Genomic DNA, 14,726 nt, shown 5'->3' on the forward strand with positions numbered 1-14,726 from the left:
GCCTTACATTTGACAGTTTAGTCATTTAGCAGACGCTCTTATCCAGAGCCACTTACAGTTAGTGCATTCATCTTAAAAACCTCTTAAGGATCGTACCCTTTTTTTTTTTTTCGCCTAAAATGACTTACCCAAATCTAACTGCCTGTAGCTCAGGACCTGAAGCAAGGATATGCATATTATTGATACCATTTGAAGGAAAGCAATTTGAAGTTTGTGGACATGTGAAATGAATGTAGAAGAATATAACACATTAGATCTGGTAAAAGATAATACAAACCAAAGAAACATGTGTTTCCTATTTGTTATTATTTTCATAATCTTTGAAATGCAAGAGAAAGGCCATGATATAATATTAGAGTTTAGATACAAGTTAGATTAGCAGTGTATGTGCAAAGTTTCAGATTGATTCAGTGAAGCATTGCAATACTGCCCCAAAAGTCTGCCCAAATGTGCCGAATTAGTCAATTGATACATTTCCAAGTACATAACTATAGAGAACATACAACAATGATATGGTAATAAAAAATGTAAGTTTACACACTCCCAGGAAGGTCATACATGATGGAAAATAGCTTCCCTACAGAAAATACATTAACCTTCACACATCTAGATGGCCGGTCGGGATGGGTGTGGGGCCAGAAACAGCAGGGGTTCTAACTTTAGAACCCAGTTATCAAACAAAGCTACATTTTATCTCTGGAACCCTCAGGATGACAAATCAGAGCCAGATTACTGAATGTAGATGCATTGTTTACCTTCAGAGGTGCTGGTGTTACTTCACAAAAGCCTTCATAATTACTCAAGTGTCCTCCTCTCCGTGAGAGAGGACCGAAGCCTCTCAGACGGCCTTTGTGTTAGTTAACCTCTTTAGTTGGGCATGCCTTTTTGTAGGTTGGTTTTTGTACATATATTCATTTTGTCACCATGAACATGAATAACCTTCTTGGGCTGGCCGACCAAGAGGTTAAGACGGAGCTGGCCCTGAACTCGGTAAGTTTGCTATCTCCTAGGTACATGTACATACAACATGGTCCGGACACTTCTATGTTCACACTAAAGCACACACCTAGTCAGGTCACAGAACAATTAGGCAAGCCTAGGTCCCCTAGACAAAGTGAGTATAGTGTTACAGAAGGTTGTCTAATCGATTCCGTAATACTTACACCTATCAAATCCTCTCAGATCTCCTCAAATGCACAGAGCGAAAGGGCTATTTGAAATTGGGAATAGGGTTAATTTCTGGACTTGGTGACATAGGTTTAACTTCCTGTTTAACTTCCTGTTTCCTGTTGGCAAGGTTTGAGGAGTTCCTGCAGAGGAAATGGTCATCAGAGAAGCGTTTTGGCCTGGAGGGCTGTGAGTCTCTCATCCCGGCCCTGAAGACCATCATAGACAAGTCCAGCATGAACGGAGTGGAGAGCATCATCATGGGCATGCCTCACAGGTACTGTTACCACAGAAACACCAATCACAGGCTGCCCCACAGGCAGCTTGTTCATGGAAACACCAATCATAGGCCCACCTACAGGTACAGTTACCACATGCACACCAATCACAAGCTGCCCCACAGGCAGCGTGTTCATGGAAACACCAATCATAGGCCCCCCTACAGGTACAGTTACCACATGCACACCAATCACAAGCTGCCCCATGCGTAGCTGAAAGTTGTTCTCCCTCTCTCCACCCTTCTCTCTCGCTCTATCTCTCCAGGGGGAGATTGAATGTGTTGGCTAATGTGATCCGTAAGGAGCTGGATCAGATCTTCTGTCAGTTTGACTCCAAGCTTGAGGCTGCTGATGAGGTAAATCCTACAGCTAGCAGAGAGTAGGGTCCTGTTCATTAACCACCAAACGGGGAAACAAATAACTGAAGCAGGGAGGGACTACCTGGATTTGTCCAATAAGAAACACAGATTTTCATTTTCTGTCGCAAAAAAATGTCAAATGTTGTCCATTGCGCACCCTAAAGATCACGACTCTGGTAACACAATATGGAAAGTGAATAACATTTAAAAAAATCTTCCATATCAGAAGCTAAAGAAAATGAAGAAGTTATACTCTTACAATTCACCTGCCCTCCCCCCCCCTCAGGGTTCTGGAGATGTGAAGTACCACTTGGGGATGTGGCACCGGAGGATCAACCGGGTCACTGATAGGAACATCACACTGTCACTCATGGCTAACCCTTCCCACCTGGAGGCTGTGGACCCAGTGGTGCAGGGCAAGACCAAGGCTGAGCAGTTCTACTGCGGGGACACAGAAGGCAACAGGGTAAGTACACACACAGACTGTGTATGTATTTGTATGTTTTTTGGTTTCTGTGTCTGTGTGTGTATTTATATTTCTGTTTGTGTGTATTTACAGGTGATGTCCATCCTGCTTCATGGTGATGCAGCGTTTGCAGGCCAGGGGGTTGTCTATGAGACCTTCCACCTCTCTGACCTGCCCTCCTACACCACACATGGCACTATTCATGTGGTGGTCAACAACCAGGTGACACATGCACGTGCGCGTAGGCACACATGCATGCACACACACACACCCTTCCCTTGATTTAACTTCCCTCTTTTCTCTCTCCCTCCCTGTAGATTGGTTTCACCACCGACCCCAGGGTGGCGAGGTCATCCTCTTACCCTACAGATGTGGCCAAGGTGGTGAACGCCCCCATCTTCCATGTCAACGCTGACGACCCCGAGGCTGTCATGTACGTGTGTAATGTCGCCGCCGAGTGGAGGGCAACCTTTCACAAGGACGTAGTCGTCGACCTGGTGAGTGTGTGTTTCCTGACCAGGGTGGTGTTCATTAGGCATGAGACAGAGGAAAACAGACTGAAACAGGGAGGGACTACTAAAAAAATGGTGTGAAAACATTTGTGACCAATTAGAAACTTGTCCAATAAGAATCAGGTGTTTGTAATGGTCATAATGAGATGATAATTATAATAGGGTTATTAAGCAGACACCTTTAGTGACTTACCAAACAGTCATCATTGACACTTTCTATAAATAAAGGGACTAATGTGACATCAGGGGGGGGGGGGCTTTATGTACATTTAAATATGATTTTCTTGCAACTTCACATGTGTATTTACAGGAATAAGAGTCTAGATAGGCAAAATGAGACCATAACTCCGAGCAACAACAGAACATCTACATATCATTCAAAATGTCACATGAAACATGGGCACTGCATTTGTCTTTGCCATGCCTAGTAGCAGGTCTGTTTGTGTTGTAGTCATCTTCTCTAACATTTATAGCCATGCGAAACATTCCAGAAGAATGCATTTCTGTATATTTGTATGGTTTATATAATTTAATGCAATAATATAATAGAATGGCCTCTGTCAACAAATCATTGACAATAATAATAACCAATAATGAAATCATTAAACTCTTCGTGTGTGTGTGTGTGTGTGTGTGTGTGTGTGTGTGCATGCGTGTGTGTGTGTGAAAACTAGACGTCACATTCTTGCTTCCTCTGTCCTTGTTTCCTCCACTCCATGCACCTCCGCTAAAGTGGGAGGAACCTTCCCACCTCTCCCCCAATGTGTTTTGAGAGGGTTGTGAGGAATGGAGGAAACAAGGGGAGAATCTCAATTGCATTTCCTTCATTCCTCACATCCTCTCCCCTTGCCCCCTTCTCAAAACCCATTGGACAAGAAGGTGACAGAGGAGGGACCTCTGAGCTTCTCATCCAATGGGTTTTGAGATGGAGATGAAGAGAGAGGATGCAACGAATCAAGGAAATGCAATAGAAATTCTCCCAAGGACATAGGAAGCAAGTATTTGACAGCTATTAACATGTTTTGACAGTGCCAGACTGACTGACTAGACACTTGTGGAGATCTGAGAGGGATTGATGAGTGGTGACATGGTGAGAGCTCCATCTTAACCTCTGATAGGCTTGGTGGTATTGCTTACACCTGTTCATTTCTCTCAGATCTCCACAAGTGTCTTGGGGTAGGGGCTAGGGAGTGTTTCTGGACAGGACCCCACAACCCTTAGGGTGTGTAGTGGACCTACAGCACAACACTTGAGGCATTGGTTGGATGTTTAATTCCATTGCTATACACACACAGATTTTCACAGGTGTAAGCTGGACACACCCACAGCACCCTGTCAGACTGATCAGACAGGTCTGAGCAGCTGGAGACCTGCTGCAAAACAGGATCTATTTACAAACCCTTCCTTCATTCAAATCAAATTTAATAACAATAACAATAACGAGGCTCCATACAGGGGGCACCGGTACCGAGTCAGTGTGGAGGCTATATACAGGGGGCACTGGTACCGAGTCAGTGTGGAGGCTATATACAGGGGGCACTGGTACCGAGTCAGTGTGGAGGCTATATACAGGGGGCACTGGTACCGAGTCAGTGTGGAGGCTATATACAGGGGGCACTGGTACCGAGTCAGTGTGGAGGCTATATACAGGGGGCACCGGTACCGAGTCAGTGTGGAGGCTATATACAGGGGGCACCGGTACCGAGTCAGTGTGGAGGCTATATACAGGGGGCACCGGTACTGAGTCAGTGTGGAGGCTATATACAGGGGGCACCGGTACCGAGTCAGTGTGGAGGCTATATACAGGGGGCACCGGTACAGAGTCAATGTGGAGGCTATATACAGGGGGCACTGGTACCGAGTCAGTGTGCGGGGGTACAGGTTAGTTGAGGTAATTTGTACATGTAGGTGGGGTGAAGGGACTATGCATAGATAATAAACTTCAAGTAGCAGCAGTGTACAAAAGGGGGGGGGGGGTTCAATGTAAATTGTCCAGTGGTGATTTTATTAATTGTTCAGCAGTCTTGGCTTGGGGGTAGAAGCTGTTGAGGAGTCTTTTGGTCCTAGACTTGGCGCTCCGGTACCGCTTGCCATAGCAGAGAAACTGACCATTTTATTGGCTTTCCTCAGACACCGCCTATTGTATAGGTCCTGGATGGCAGGAAGATTGGCCCCAGTGGTGTACTGGGCCGTTCGAACTACCCTCTGTAAGCGCCTCACGGTTAGATACCAAGCAGTTGCCACACCAGGCGGTGATGCAACCGGTCAGGATGCTCTTGATGGTGCAGCAGTAGAACCTGGATCTGGGGACCCATGCCAAATCTTTTCAGTCTCCTGAGGGGGAAAAGGTTTTGTTGTGCCCTCTTCCCGACTGTCTTGGTATGTTTGGACCATGATAGTTCGTTGGTGATGTGGACACCAAGGAAGTTGAAACTCTCGACCCACTCCACTACAGCCCCGTCAATGTTAATGGGGGCCTGTTCGGCCCACTCCACTACAGCCCCGTCAATGTTAATGAGGGCCTGTTCGGCCCGCCTTTTGCTGTAGTCCACGATCAGCTCCTTTGTCTTGCTCACATTAAAGGAGAGGTTGTTGTCCTGGCACCACACTGCCAGTTCTCTGACCTCCTCCCTATAGGTTGTCTCATCGTTGTCGGTTATCAGGCCTACCACTGTTGTGTCATCAGCAAACTGATTGATGGTGTTGGAGTCGTGTTTGGCCACGCAGTCGTGGGTGAACAGGGAATAGTAGGGGACTGAGTATACACCCCAGGGGGCCCCAGTGTTAAGGATCAGCGTGGCAGATGTGTTGTTGCCTATTCTTACCGCCTGGGGGTGGTAAAAATAAATACTTATTTTGGCACAGTGGCTTGGTATGGGCAGCTATTAATCAATTAATTAATAGATTCATAGAATGGAATTAGAAGGGTGACCTCTTACTTTGAAAGGACATGAAGTGTTGGCTGTGCACTTGACCAGGGATACCACATTTAACCCCACCCAAATTTGAACATCGAAATATCAAATTGTTTTGGGGTTTTAAATTCAGGAACGAATTAACAAGCTTTAACATTGCCGAGTGGTCAGTTTGAGCTATTTATCTTGACCACCGTAACAACAGACACCAAAGTGTTCTGCCAGTCCTCCAGATCAACATGGTCAGTTTGAGCTATTTATCTTGACCACCGTAACAACAGACACCAAAGTGTTCTGCCAGTCCTCCAGATCAACATTCATTCCTGCACTTTGGCTGTTGTTAAATCACGTGCTCTTTATCACTTGACTGTCATTCAGACAGTATCTCCGATGAGATACATTCAGGGGGGGCATCCATGAAAACAATTGTAGCAGCTCCAAACAGTTGTATACTACTAGAGATGCACACTGGTACCCTAGTTTATAGAAATACCCATATATGTAGCCCATGCAGGAAACATGCCATAACGAGCTGATTTCTAATGTGTGTGTGTGTGTGTGTGTGTGTGTGTGTGCGTGCGTGCATGCGTGTGTGTGTGTGTGTGTTACAGGTGTGTTACAGGCGTAACGGCCACAATGAGATGGACGAACCCATGTTCACTCAGCCTCTGATGTACAAGCAGATCAAGAAGCAGAAAGGAGTCCTACAGAAATACGCTGAGAAACTCATAGTAGAGGGAGCTGTCACCAGACAGGAGTATGAGGTATTTATGCCATATATACTGAGTATACCAAACATTAGGAACACCTTCCTAATGTTGCGTTGCAATCCCCCTTTTGACTTCTGAACAGACTAATTTCATCGGGGCATGGACTCTGCAAGGTGTCGGAAAGTGTTCCACAGGGATGCTGGCCCATGTTGACCCCAATGCTTCCCGTAGTTGTGTCAAGTTGGCTGGATGTCCTTTGGGTGGTGGACCATTCTTGATACACACGGGAAACTGTTGACTGTGAAAAACCAAGCAGTTCCTGACACAGGCAGGTGCGCCTGGCACCTACTACCATTCCCCGTTCAAAGGCACTTAAATATTTTGTCTTGCCCATTCACCACCTGAATGGCACAAATACACAAACCATGTCTCAATTGTCTAAAGGGTTAAAAACAAGTGACATCAATAAGGGATCATAGCTTTCACCTGAATTCACCTGGGCTGTCTATGTCATGGAAAGAGCAGGTGTTCTTAATGTTTTGTGCACTCAGTGTATACTATACACCATAGACTGCCCATATACATCATGTAGCATAAACAGTCCTTACAAACCTCTACTTGCAGTAGATATTATATTCTGTCCTCTGTCCTTTATATGAAAGACTGTCCTTATACAGAATGTAGTCGCTGATTGATATGAGGTACCAAGGTGTTGTTGAGGATGACTTAATTTAACATTAAATGGATATTAACCCTCTCCCCTCTAGGAGGAGATTGCCAAGTATGACAAGATCTGCGAAGAGGCTCACGCTCGCTCCAAAGACGAGAAGATTCTACACATCAAACACTGGCTAGACTCACCCTGGCCCGGTCAGTGTGTGTGTATGTGTATGTGTGTGTATGTGTGTGTGTGTGTGTGTGTGTGTGTGTGTGTGTGAGTGTGAGAGAACCTACGTTTTACAATATATTGTAAGTGCATACAGTACCAGTCAAAAGTGTGGACACACCTACACATTCAAGGGTTTTTATTTGTACTATTTTCTACACTGTAGAATAATAGTGAAGACATCAACACTATGAAATAAATCATGGAATCAGGTAGTAGCTAAAAAAGTGTTCAACAAATCAAAATAAATTTACATTTTAGATTCTTCAAAGTATGCACCCTTTGCCCTGATGACAGCTTTGCACACTCTTGGAATTCTCTCAACCAGCTTCACCTGGAATGCTTTTCCAACAGTCTTGAAGGAGTTCCCACATATGCTGAGCACTTGTTGCCTGCTTTTCCTTCACTCTGCGGTTCAACTCGGTCGGGTGATTGTGGAGGCCAGGTTATCTGATGCAGCACAGGTCAACTCATCCCAAATCATCTCAATTGGGTTGAGGTCAGGTGACTGTGGAGGCCAGGTTATCTGATGCTGCACTCCACTGATACAGCACTTACTCAGCCTGGAGGTGTGTTTGGTCATTGTCCTTTTGAAAAACAAATGTTAAGCGCAAACCAGTTGGGATGGCTTACTGCTGCAGAATGCTGTGGCAGCCATGTTGGTTAAGTGTGCCCACACCATGACACCTCCTCCTCCATGCTTCACGGTGGGCATTTCACATGCGGAGAACATCCTTTCACCTATTCTGCGTCTCACAAAGGTTGTAACCAAAAATCTCAAATTTGGACTCATCAGACCAAAGGACAGATTTCCACCGGTCTAATGTCCATTGCTTGTGTTTCTTGGCCCAAGCAAGACTCTTCTTCTTATTGATGTCCTTTAGTAGTGGTTTCTTTGCAGCAATTCGACCATGAAGGCCTGATTTCACGCAATCTCCTCTGAACAGTTTATGTTGAGATGTGTCTGTTACTTGAACTCTGTGAAGCATTTATTTGGGCTGCAATTTCTGAGGCTGGTAACTCTAATGAACTTATCCTCTGCAGCAGAAGTAACTCTGTATCTTCCTTTCCTGTGGTGGTCCCCATGAGTGCCAGTTTCATCATAGCTCTTGATGGTTTTTAAGACTGCCCTTGTAGAAACTTTTAAAGTTCTTGAAATTTTCCACATTGACTGACCTTCATGTGTTAAACCAAAGATGTACTGTCATTTCTCTTTGCTTATTTGAGCTGTTCTTGCCATAATATGGACTTGGTATTTTACCCAATAGTGTTGTCTTCTGTATAGCACCCCTACCTTGTCACAACACAGCTAATTGTCTCAAACGCATTAAGAAGGAAAGAAATTCCACAAATTAACTTTTAACAAGGCACACCTGTTAATTGAAATGCATTCCAGGTGGCTACCTCATGAAGCTGGTTGAGAGAATGCCAAGAGTGTGCAAATCTGTCATCAAGGCAAAGGGTGGCTACTTTGAAGCATCTCAAATATACAATATACATATACCAGTTACAAGTTTGGACACGCCTCCTCATTCCAGGGTTTTTCTTTATTTGTACTATTTTTTACATAGTAGAATAATAGTGAAGACATCGAAACTATGAAATAACACATGGAATCATGTAGTAACCCAAAAAATGCCCACACTTTTGACTGGCACTGTATTTGTGTGTGTGTGTGTTTTATTCTCTGTGTAAGCATACACTAACAGTGTGTATTCTTTATCAATGTGAGTGTGTGTAGGTTTCTTCAACATGGATGGCCAGCCCAAGAGTATGACCAGTCCGTCTACAGGCCTGACTGAGGAGGAGCTGGGACACATAGGACACATTGCTTCATCTGTCCCTGTGGAAGACTTCACTATACATGGAGGTAGACAACCACGCACATACACTCAAACACACAAGTGCATGCACAAACCCATACACACACGTGTGGACACACACACTACCTGTGGAAGACAAGTACAGCGTAACCTATGTACATGCTCACATATCCTCATATGTGTGTGTGTGTGTGTGGTTCAGGTCTGAGTCGTATACTAAAGGGTCGTGCGGCGATGGTGGGCCAGCGTGTGTGTGACTGGGCTCTAGGAGAGTACATGGCCTTTGGCTCGCTGCTCAAGGAGGGGACACACATACGTCTCAGCGGACAGGACGTGGAGAGAGGAACCTTCAGGTACTACCGTTACTAAAGTCTCTTGTTTGACAGCGTTATGTGTTATTTGTTTGCTGAATTATATATTTACGGTTTATTTGGAATTGTACACATTTGCTGCTAAATGCTGAATTAAATATAATACAATAAAACATGAAAATATGAGATATACAGGGCATTTGGAAAGTATTCAGACCCCTTGACTTTTTCAACATTTTGTGACATTACAGCCTTATTCTAAAATGGATTACATCGTTTTTTTCCTCATCAATCTACCCACAATACCCCACAATGACAAAGAATAAACAGGTTTTTAGAAGAAAAAAAATATGAATTTACCACATAACTGAATTTATCACAGATGGACTCCAATCATCTCAAGGATGATCAATGTAAACAGGATGCACCTGAGCTGAATTTCGAGTCTCATAGCAAAGGGTTTTCGCTTTGTCATTATGGGGTATTGTGTGTAGATTGATGAGGAAAAACATTCATTGAATCAATTTTAGAATGAGGCTGTAACGTAACACAATGAGGAAAAAGTGAAGGGGTCTGAACACTTTCCGAATGCACTGTAGTATACAATATTACAGTTAAGCAGCATTAAGCAGTCTCACCAAGTAAGGCTGTTGTAGTATCTGTCAGTCCGAGTAGGGGGAAGGTTCAGTTCAGTTTGTGACTGGATAGATCTGACATGGACTCTTGTCTGAGGCAGCCATTTGTTGTAGTCCTGGGATTTTGCAAGCTTCTGGGCAAAGGATCTGCAGAGGTGGGTGCGGCGGGACTCCAAGGACTGCAAGCCCATGTCACTGCATGCAGTCGTAGGATGTGTAGGTGGGGCTCATGGGGATTTTGGTTGCACGTGTTGGATCTTCTCCAGTTGGTTGTGTTGGTGGGCTTTGAGACCTGGGTGCCATACTGAAGCACTATTGTCACATATTGGTGGTATATTAACTCTTGTTTACTCTCTCTCCCTCACTTCTACCCTCTACCTCTCCCCTTCCCTCTCTTTTCTCTACCCATAACTCTCTCCTTCTCCATCTCCCTCTATACAGTCACAGACACCATGTTCTCCATGACCAGAATGTAGATAAGAGGATCTGTATTCCCATGAACCACATCGCTCCTAACCAGGCTCCATACACTGTCTGTAACAGCTCTCTGTCAGAGTACGGAGTACTGGGTTAGTACACACACATATACACACACATACACACACACGTACATGTACGCAGACATGCGCACACACATGCAGATTCAGTCTATTATTTTGCTGTCTTTACGGTACATGCCACAGCATTGTGAGGAGTTGTCTGTTTTTTTAGTTCCCTCATGCTTTCTGACCTGAACATCTCTCTCTCTCCTTTCCTCCCCCCTCTAGGTTTCGAACTGGGTTTTGCCATGGCTAGTCCCAATGCTCTGGTTCTGTGGGAGGCCCAGTTTGGGGACTTCCACAATACAGCCCAGTGTATCATAGACCAGTTCATCTGCCCAGGACAGGCCAAGTGGGTCAGACAGAACGGAATAGTCCTACTGCTACCCCATGGCATGGAAGGAATGGTAGGCACTACTGTCTGTCCGTCCATCCATCTGTGAGGCAGAGTATGTGAGTGTAAACCTGTGTGTGTGTGTGTGTGTGTGTGTGTGTGTGTGTGTGTGTGTGTGTGTGTGTGTGTGTGTGTTTACGTCCGCCCGTCTGTCTGCCTCAGTCTCTGAGAACAGAATAGCACTGCTGCTCCCACCACTAATCTATAAGTCTGTCTTCGCTTTGAAGAACATTGTCTATTCTCGTAAACGGATGATAAACTACATATCCCATGATCCTATACTCAGGGTCCAGAGCACTCGTCAGCCCGACCAGAGAGGTTCCTGCAGATGTGTAATGAAGACCCGGATGCATACCCTGTAAGTGTGTGTGTGTGTGTGTGGGTGGGTGGGTGGGTGCGTGTGTGTATGACCTGTCCCTTCTCTCATGCATAGAAATTCTCTGCTGAGGAGTTTGCTGTGCGTCAGCTGTATGACTGTAACTGGATCATAGTCAACTGCTCTACACCAGCTAACTACTTCCACGTCCTCCGTAGACAAATACTACAGCCCTTCAGGAAGCCTGTGAGTGACACACACACACACATACATTCAGGTTTACAGAACCACGTCCTTCACATACACTCTACACACACACATCTCTCCTCTTTTTCCCTTATTTTCTCCCTCTCTCTTTCTCTCTGCCCTCCAGCTGATAGTCTTCACCCCCAAGTCTCTGCTGCGCCACCCTGACGCCAAGTCCAACTTTGACGACATGCTGACAGGTGAGGGAGGGATGGAGGGAGATGAGGGAGGATTTAGGTTAGCAAGGCGAGGAGGTTGGAAGCTAGCTATGGTCATGATGGCTCCTTCTAACATCTGATATACAGTACTGTACATCTAACATACAGTACTGTAGTTAAGTTATTTGGTAGCAAAGCTATCTTAGCTAAGATATCTGGTGGAACGGGATGAGAGCGATTGTCTGAAGTGTCTGCTTGTCACCAGACCTGAGTTCAAATGGTATTTGCTTTCAATCAAATGCGCTGAGCAGGGGTTGCACTTTGGGGACTATTCCATTGGGCACCAGGCAATTATTTGAAAGAAAACAAATACTATTTAAATACTGCTTATCAGACCAATGAGAGACGTGTGTGTGTTTCTATACTGTGTGCTTGTGTGTGTGTGTTTCAGGTACCCACTTCCAGCGTCTGATCCCAGACAGTGGTCCTGTGTGTGAGAAGCCAGATGGGGTGAAGAGGATTGTGTTCTGTACTGGGAAGGTCTACTATGAACTGACCCGAGAACGCAAGAACAGAGGAATGGATAATACTGTGGCCATTGCACGCATAGAGCAGGTATACACACACACACACACACATGCATACATGCACACAGGTACAGTTCACACACACACACACTTCCAATCTCATCTCTCTCTCTCCTCCATCTATCTCTTTCTCCTCCAGCTCTCTCCCTTCCCGTTTGACCAGGTGAAGGTGGAGACAGATCGTTATCCCAACGCTGACCTGGTGTGGTGCCAGGAAGAGCACAAGAACCAGGGTTACTATGACTACGTCAAACCCCGCCTCCGCACCACCGTTGACCGCACCCGCCCCGTTTGGTACGACCAGCCTCCTTCGCGCACACCTGCTCACAGGGGAAGATATCAATGAACCATTTGATTGAACCTGGTCAAAGAGTTGTGTTTTGTATTAAATGTGTTCTCGCTTCTTTCTCATGTTTGTATGTGTGTATGTGTGAATGTGTGTTTATGTATGTGTGTGTGTAGGTATGCTGGTCGTGGGCCAGCAGCAGCTCCAGCTACAGGGAACAAAGCAGCTCACCTGGTGGAGTTACAACGCTTCCTAGATACAGCTTTTAACCTGGACGCATTCACTGGGCAGTCCTAACACGCTTATACTATACTCCCTATGCCCTATACCCCTCCATCTCAACTCTGGACCTCCCAGCCAGTCCTAACACGCTTATACTATAATCCCTATGCCCTATACCCCTCCATCTCAACTCTGGACCTCCCAGCCAGTCCTAACACGCTTATACTATAATCCCTATGCCCTATACCCCTCCATCTCAACTCTGGACCTCCCAGCCAGTTCCACTGCATTTTTTCATTGTCCCCTCTAATCAGGGACTGATTTAGACCTGGGACACCAGGTGGGTGCAATTAATTATCTGGTAGAACAGAAAACCAGCAGGCTCCGGACCTCGTAGGGCTGAATACCACTGACCTATACACCACACACTACCCTTACCTCACCTGCTGAAGTTACACTGCTTTTTAGTCAGGTTTTAACCTGGATGTATACACTTGAGTCTTAGTAGACTTATACCCTAGACTCTAACCCCAACACCCTTAATCCTACTCGTATCCCTAAACCAGCAAACACTGGATAGTCTTAACACCCTGAACCCTCATTCAGTTTCTCTATATTATGTATATATCAAGACACACTATGAACTATCTGCTATGAAAGACCTTAGATACAATGATACGCACACTGACTGACCATAGGTCCTCTTGCACTGTTGAGCAATATAGGGAAATGTCCATGCAGTTTGACAATGGATCCATTTTAAGAGGAATGTATTCAACCATACAAATGCCCTCCATTTTCCTCTCTCACTTTCTATCTCTCACTACTCATTCTCCATTTTCTCCATCCCTCTCTTCCTGTGTTTTAACCTTCTTTCATTTATTCTTCCCATTCATCATCTCTTTCATTCCCCTCTTATTCTTTCTCTTTTCTTGACCACTCACCTCCTTCTCTTTTCTCCTCCTCCCTACTTTTCCCTCTCTTCCACCTCCTGTGCCAAATGTCAACAAACTGTTGGGAGATGAGAAATGACTATTATATTATATAAAAACAGTGTATAAGCTTTGCTAGTAACTTATGAAGAGACGAGGTAAAAATGCCTACTGGTCTGGATCTCTTTCGGACTAAGTAAAGGATTTATTTATTTCCGCATAGTGTTCTGTTTGTTTAATCATTTATTCATTCAATAAAGACATTGTTGGTGTCATCGTGTGAGCCTTCAAATGCTTTTCAGGTATCTCATATCTTACATATGAATAACTTATCAATAACATATCACGGGTGTGTCAGCAGTGCTCAGTTTATTTTACCAATAAACATTGTGACGTCATCAAAACTCATTCCGATTAGCTGGGCCTGGCTCCCCTGTGGGTGGGCTCCAAAGTAGGTGGGCCTGGCTCCCTGTGGGTGGGCCTGGCTCCAAAGCGGGTGGGCCTGGCTCCAAAGCGGGTGGGCATTTGCTTCCCAGGCCATAGATTAGGGCCTAATGAATGTATTTCAATTGACTGATTAGCCCTAATGAACTGTAAACCAGTCAAATCTTTGACATTGTTTAACGTTAGTTTTATATGTTTCTTCAGTACATACAAATGATAGTCCCACTAAGCGCAAACCAGATGGGATGGCGTATCGCTGCAGACTGCTGTGGCAGCCATGCTGGTTAAGTGTGCCTTGAATTCTAAATAAATCACAGACAGTATCACCAGCAAAGCACCCCTACACCACCTCCTCCTCCATGCTTCATGGTGGGAACCACACTCGCGGAGATCATCCATTCACCTACTCTGCATCTCACAAATACATGCCGGTTGGAACCAAAAATCTCAAATTTGGAGTCATCAGACCAAAGGACAGATTTCTACCGGTCTAATGTCCATTGCTCGTGACTCTTCTTCTTGTTGATGTGCATTAGTAGT

At 45.1% G+C, this 14,726-nt stretch overlaps 1 protein-coding gene across 5 annotated transcripts in view; it reads left to right on the top strand.

Annotated features, from left to right (window-relative positions):
• LOC109873776 (2-oxoglutarate dehydrogenase, mitochondrial) overlaps nucleotides 1-14,017 on the top strand; it is a 56,622-nt gene extending 42,605 nt beyond the window's left edge. For all 5 annotated transcript variants that reach the window (XM_031809116.1, XM_020465480.2, XM_031809114.1 and 2 more), the window contains 17 exons: nucleotides 1,298-1,444; nucleotides 1,711-1,801; nucleotides 2,091-2,270; nucleotides 2,364-2,492; nucleotides 2,588-2,767; nucleotides 6,309-6,461; nucleotides 7,175-7,277; nucleotides 9,035-9,163; nucleotides 9,319-9,469; nucleotides 10,504-10,631; nucleotides 10,830-11,008; nucleotides 11,282-11,353; nucleotides 11,429-11,557; nucleotides 11,685-11,757; nucleotides 12,167-12,330; nucleotides 12,442-12,596; nucleotides 12,765-14,017. In XM_031809116.1, coding sequence (XP_031664976.1) covers nucleotides 1,298-1,444; nucleotides 1,711-1,801; nucleotides 2,091-2,270; nucleotides 2,364-2,492; nucleotides 2,588-2,767; nucleotides 6,309-6,461; nucleotides 7,175-7,277; nucleotides 9,035-9,163; nucleotides 9,319-9,469; nucleotides 10,504-10,631; nucleotides 10,830-11,008; nucleotides 11,282-11,353; nucleotides 11,429-11,557; nucleotides 11,685-11,757; nucleotides 12,167-12,330; nucleotides 12,442-12,596; nucleotides 12,765-12,885 — 2,284 coding nt within the window. In that variant the 3' untranslated portion in view covers nucleotides 12,886-14,017. The remainder of the gene's footprint in view (nucleotides 1-1,297; nucleotides 1,445-1,710; nucleotides 1,802-2,090; nucleotides 2,271-2,363; nucleotides 2,493-2,587; nucleotides 2,768-6,308; nucleotides 6,462-7,174; nucleotides 7,278-9,034; nucleotides 9,164-9,318; nucleotides 9,470-10,503; nucleotides 10,632-10,829; nucleotides 11,009-11,281; nucleotides 11,354-11,428; nucleotides 11,558-11,684; nucleotides 11,758-12,166; nucleotides 12,331-12,441; nucleotides 12,597-12,764) is intronic.
• Nucleotides 14,018-14,726: the final 709 nt, after the last annotated feature.

The sequence above is a fragment of the Oncorhynchus kisutch genome, linkage group LG29, assembly GCF_002021735.2.
Source record: "Oncorhynchus kisutch isolate 150728-3 linkage group LG29, Okis_V2, whole genome shotgun sequence".
Lineage (NCBI taxonomy): Eukaryota > Metazoa > Chordata > Actinopteri > Salmoniformes > Salmonidae > Oncorhynchus > Oncorhynchus kisutch.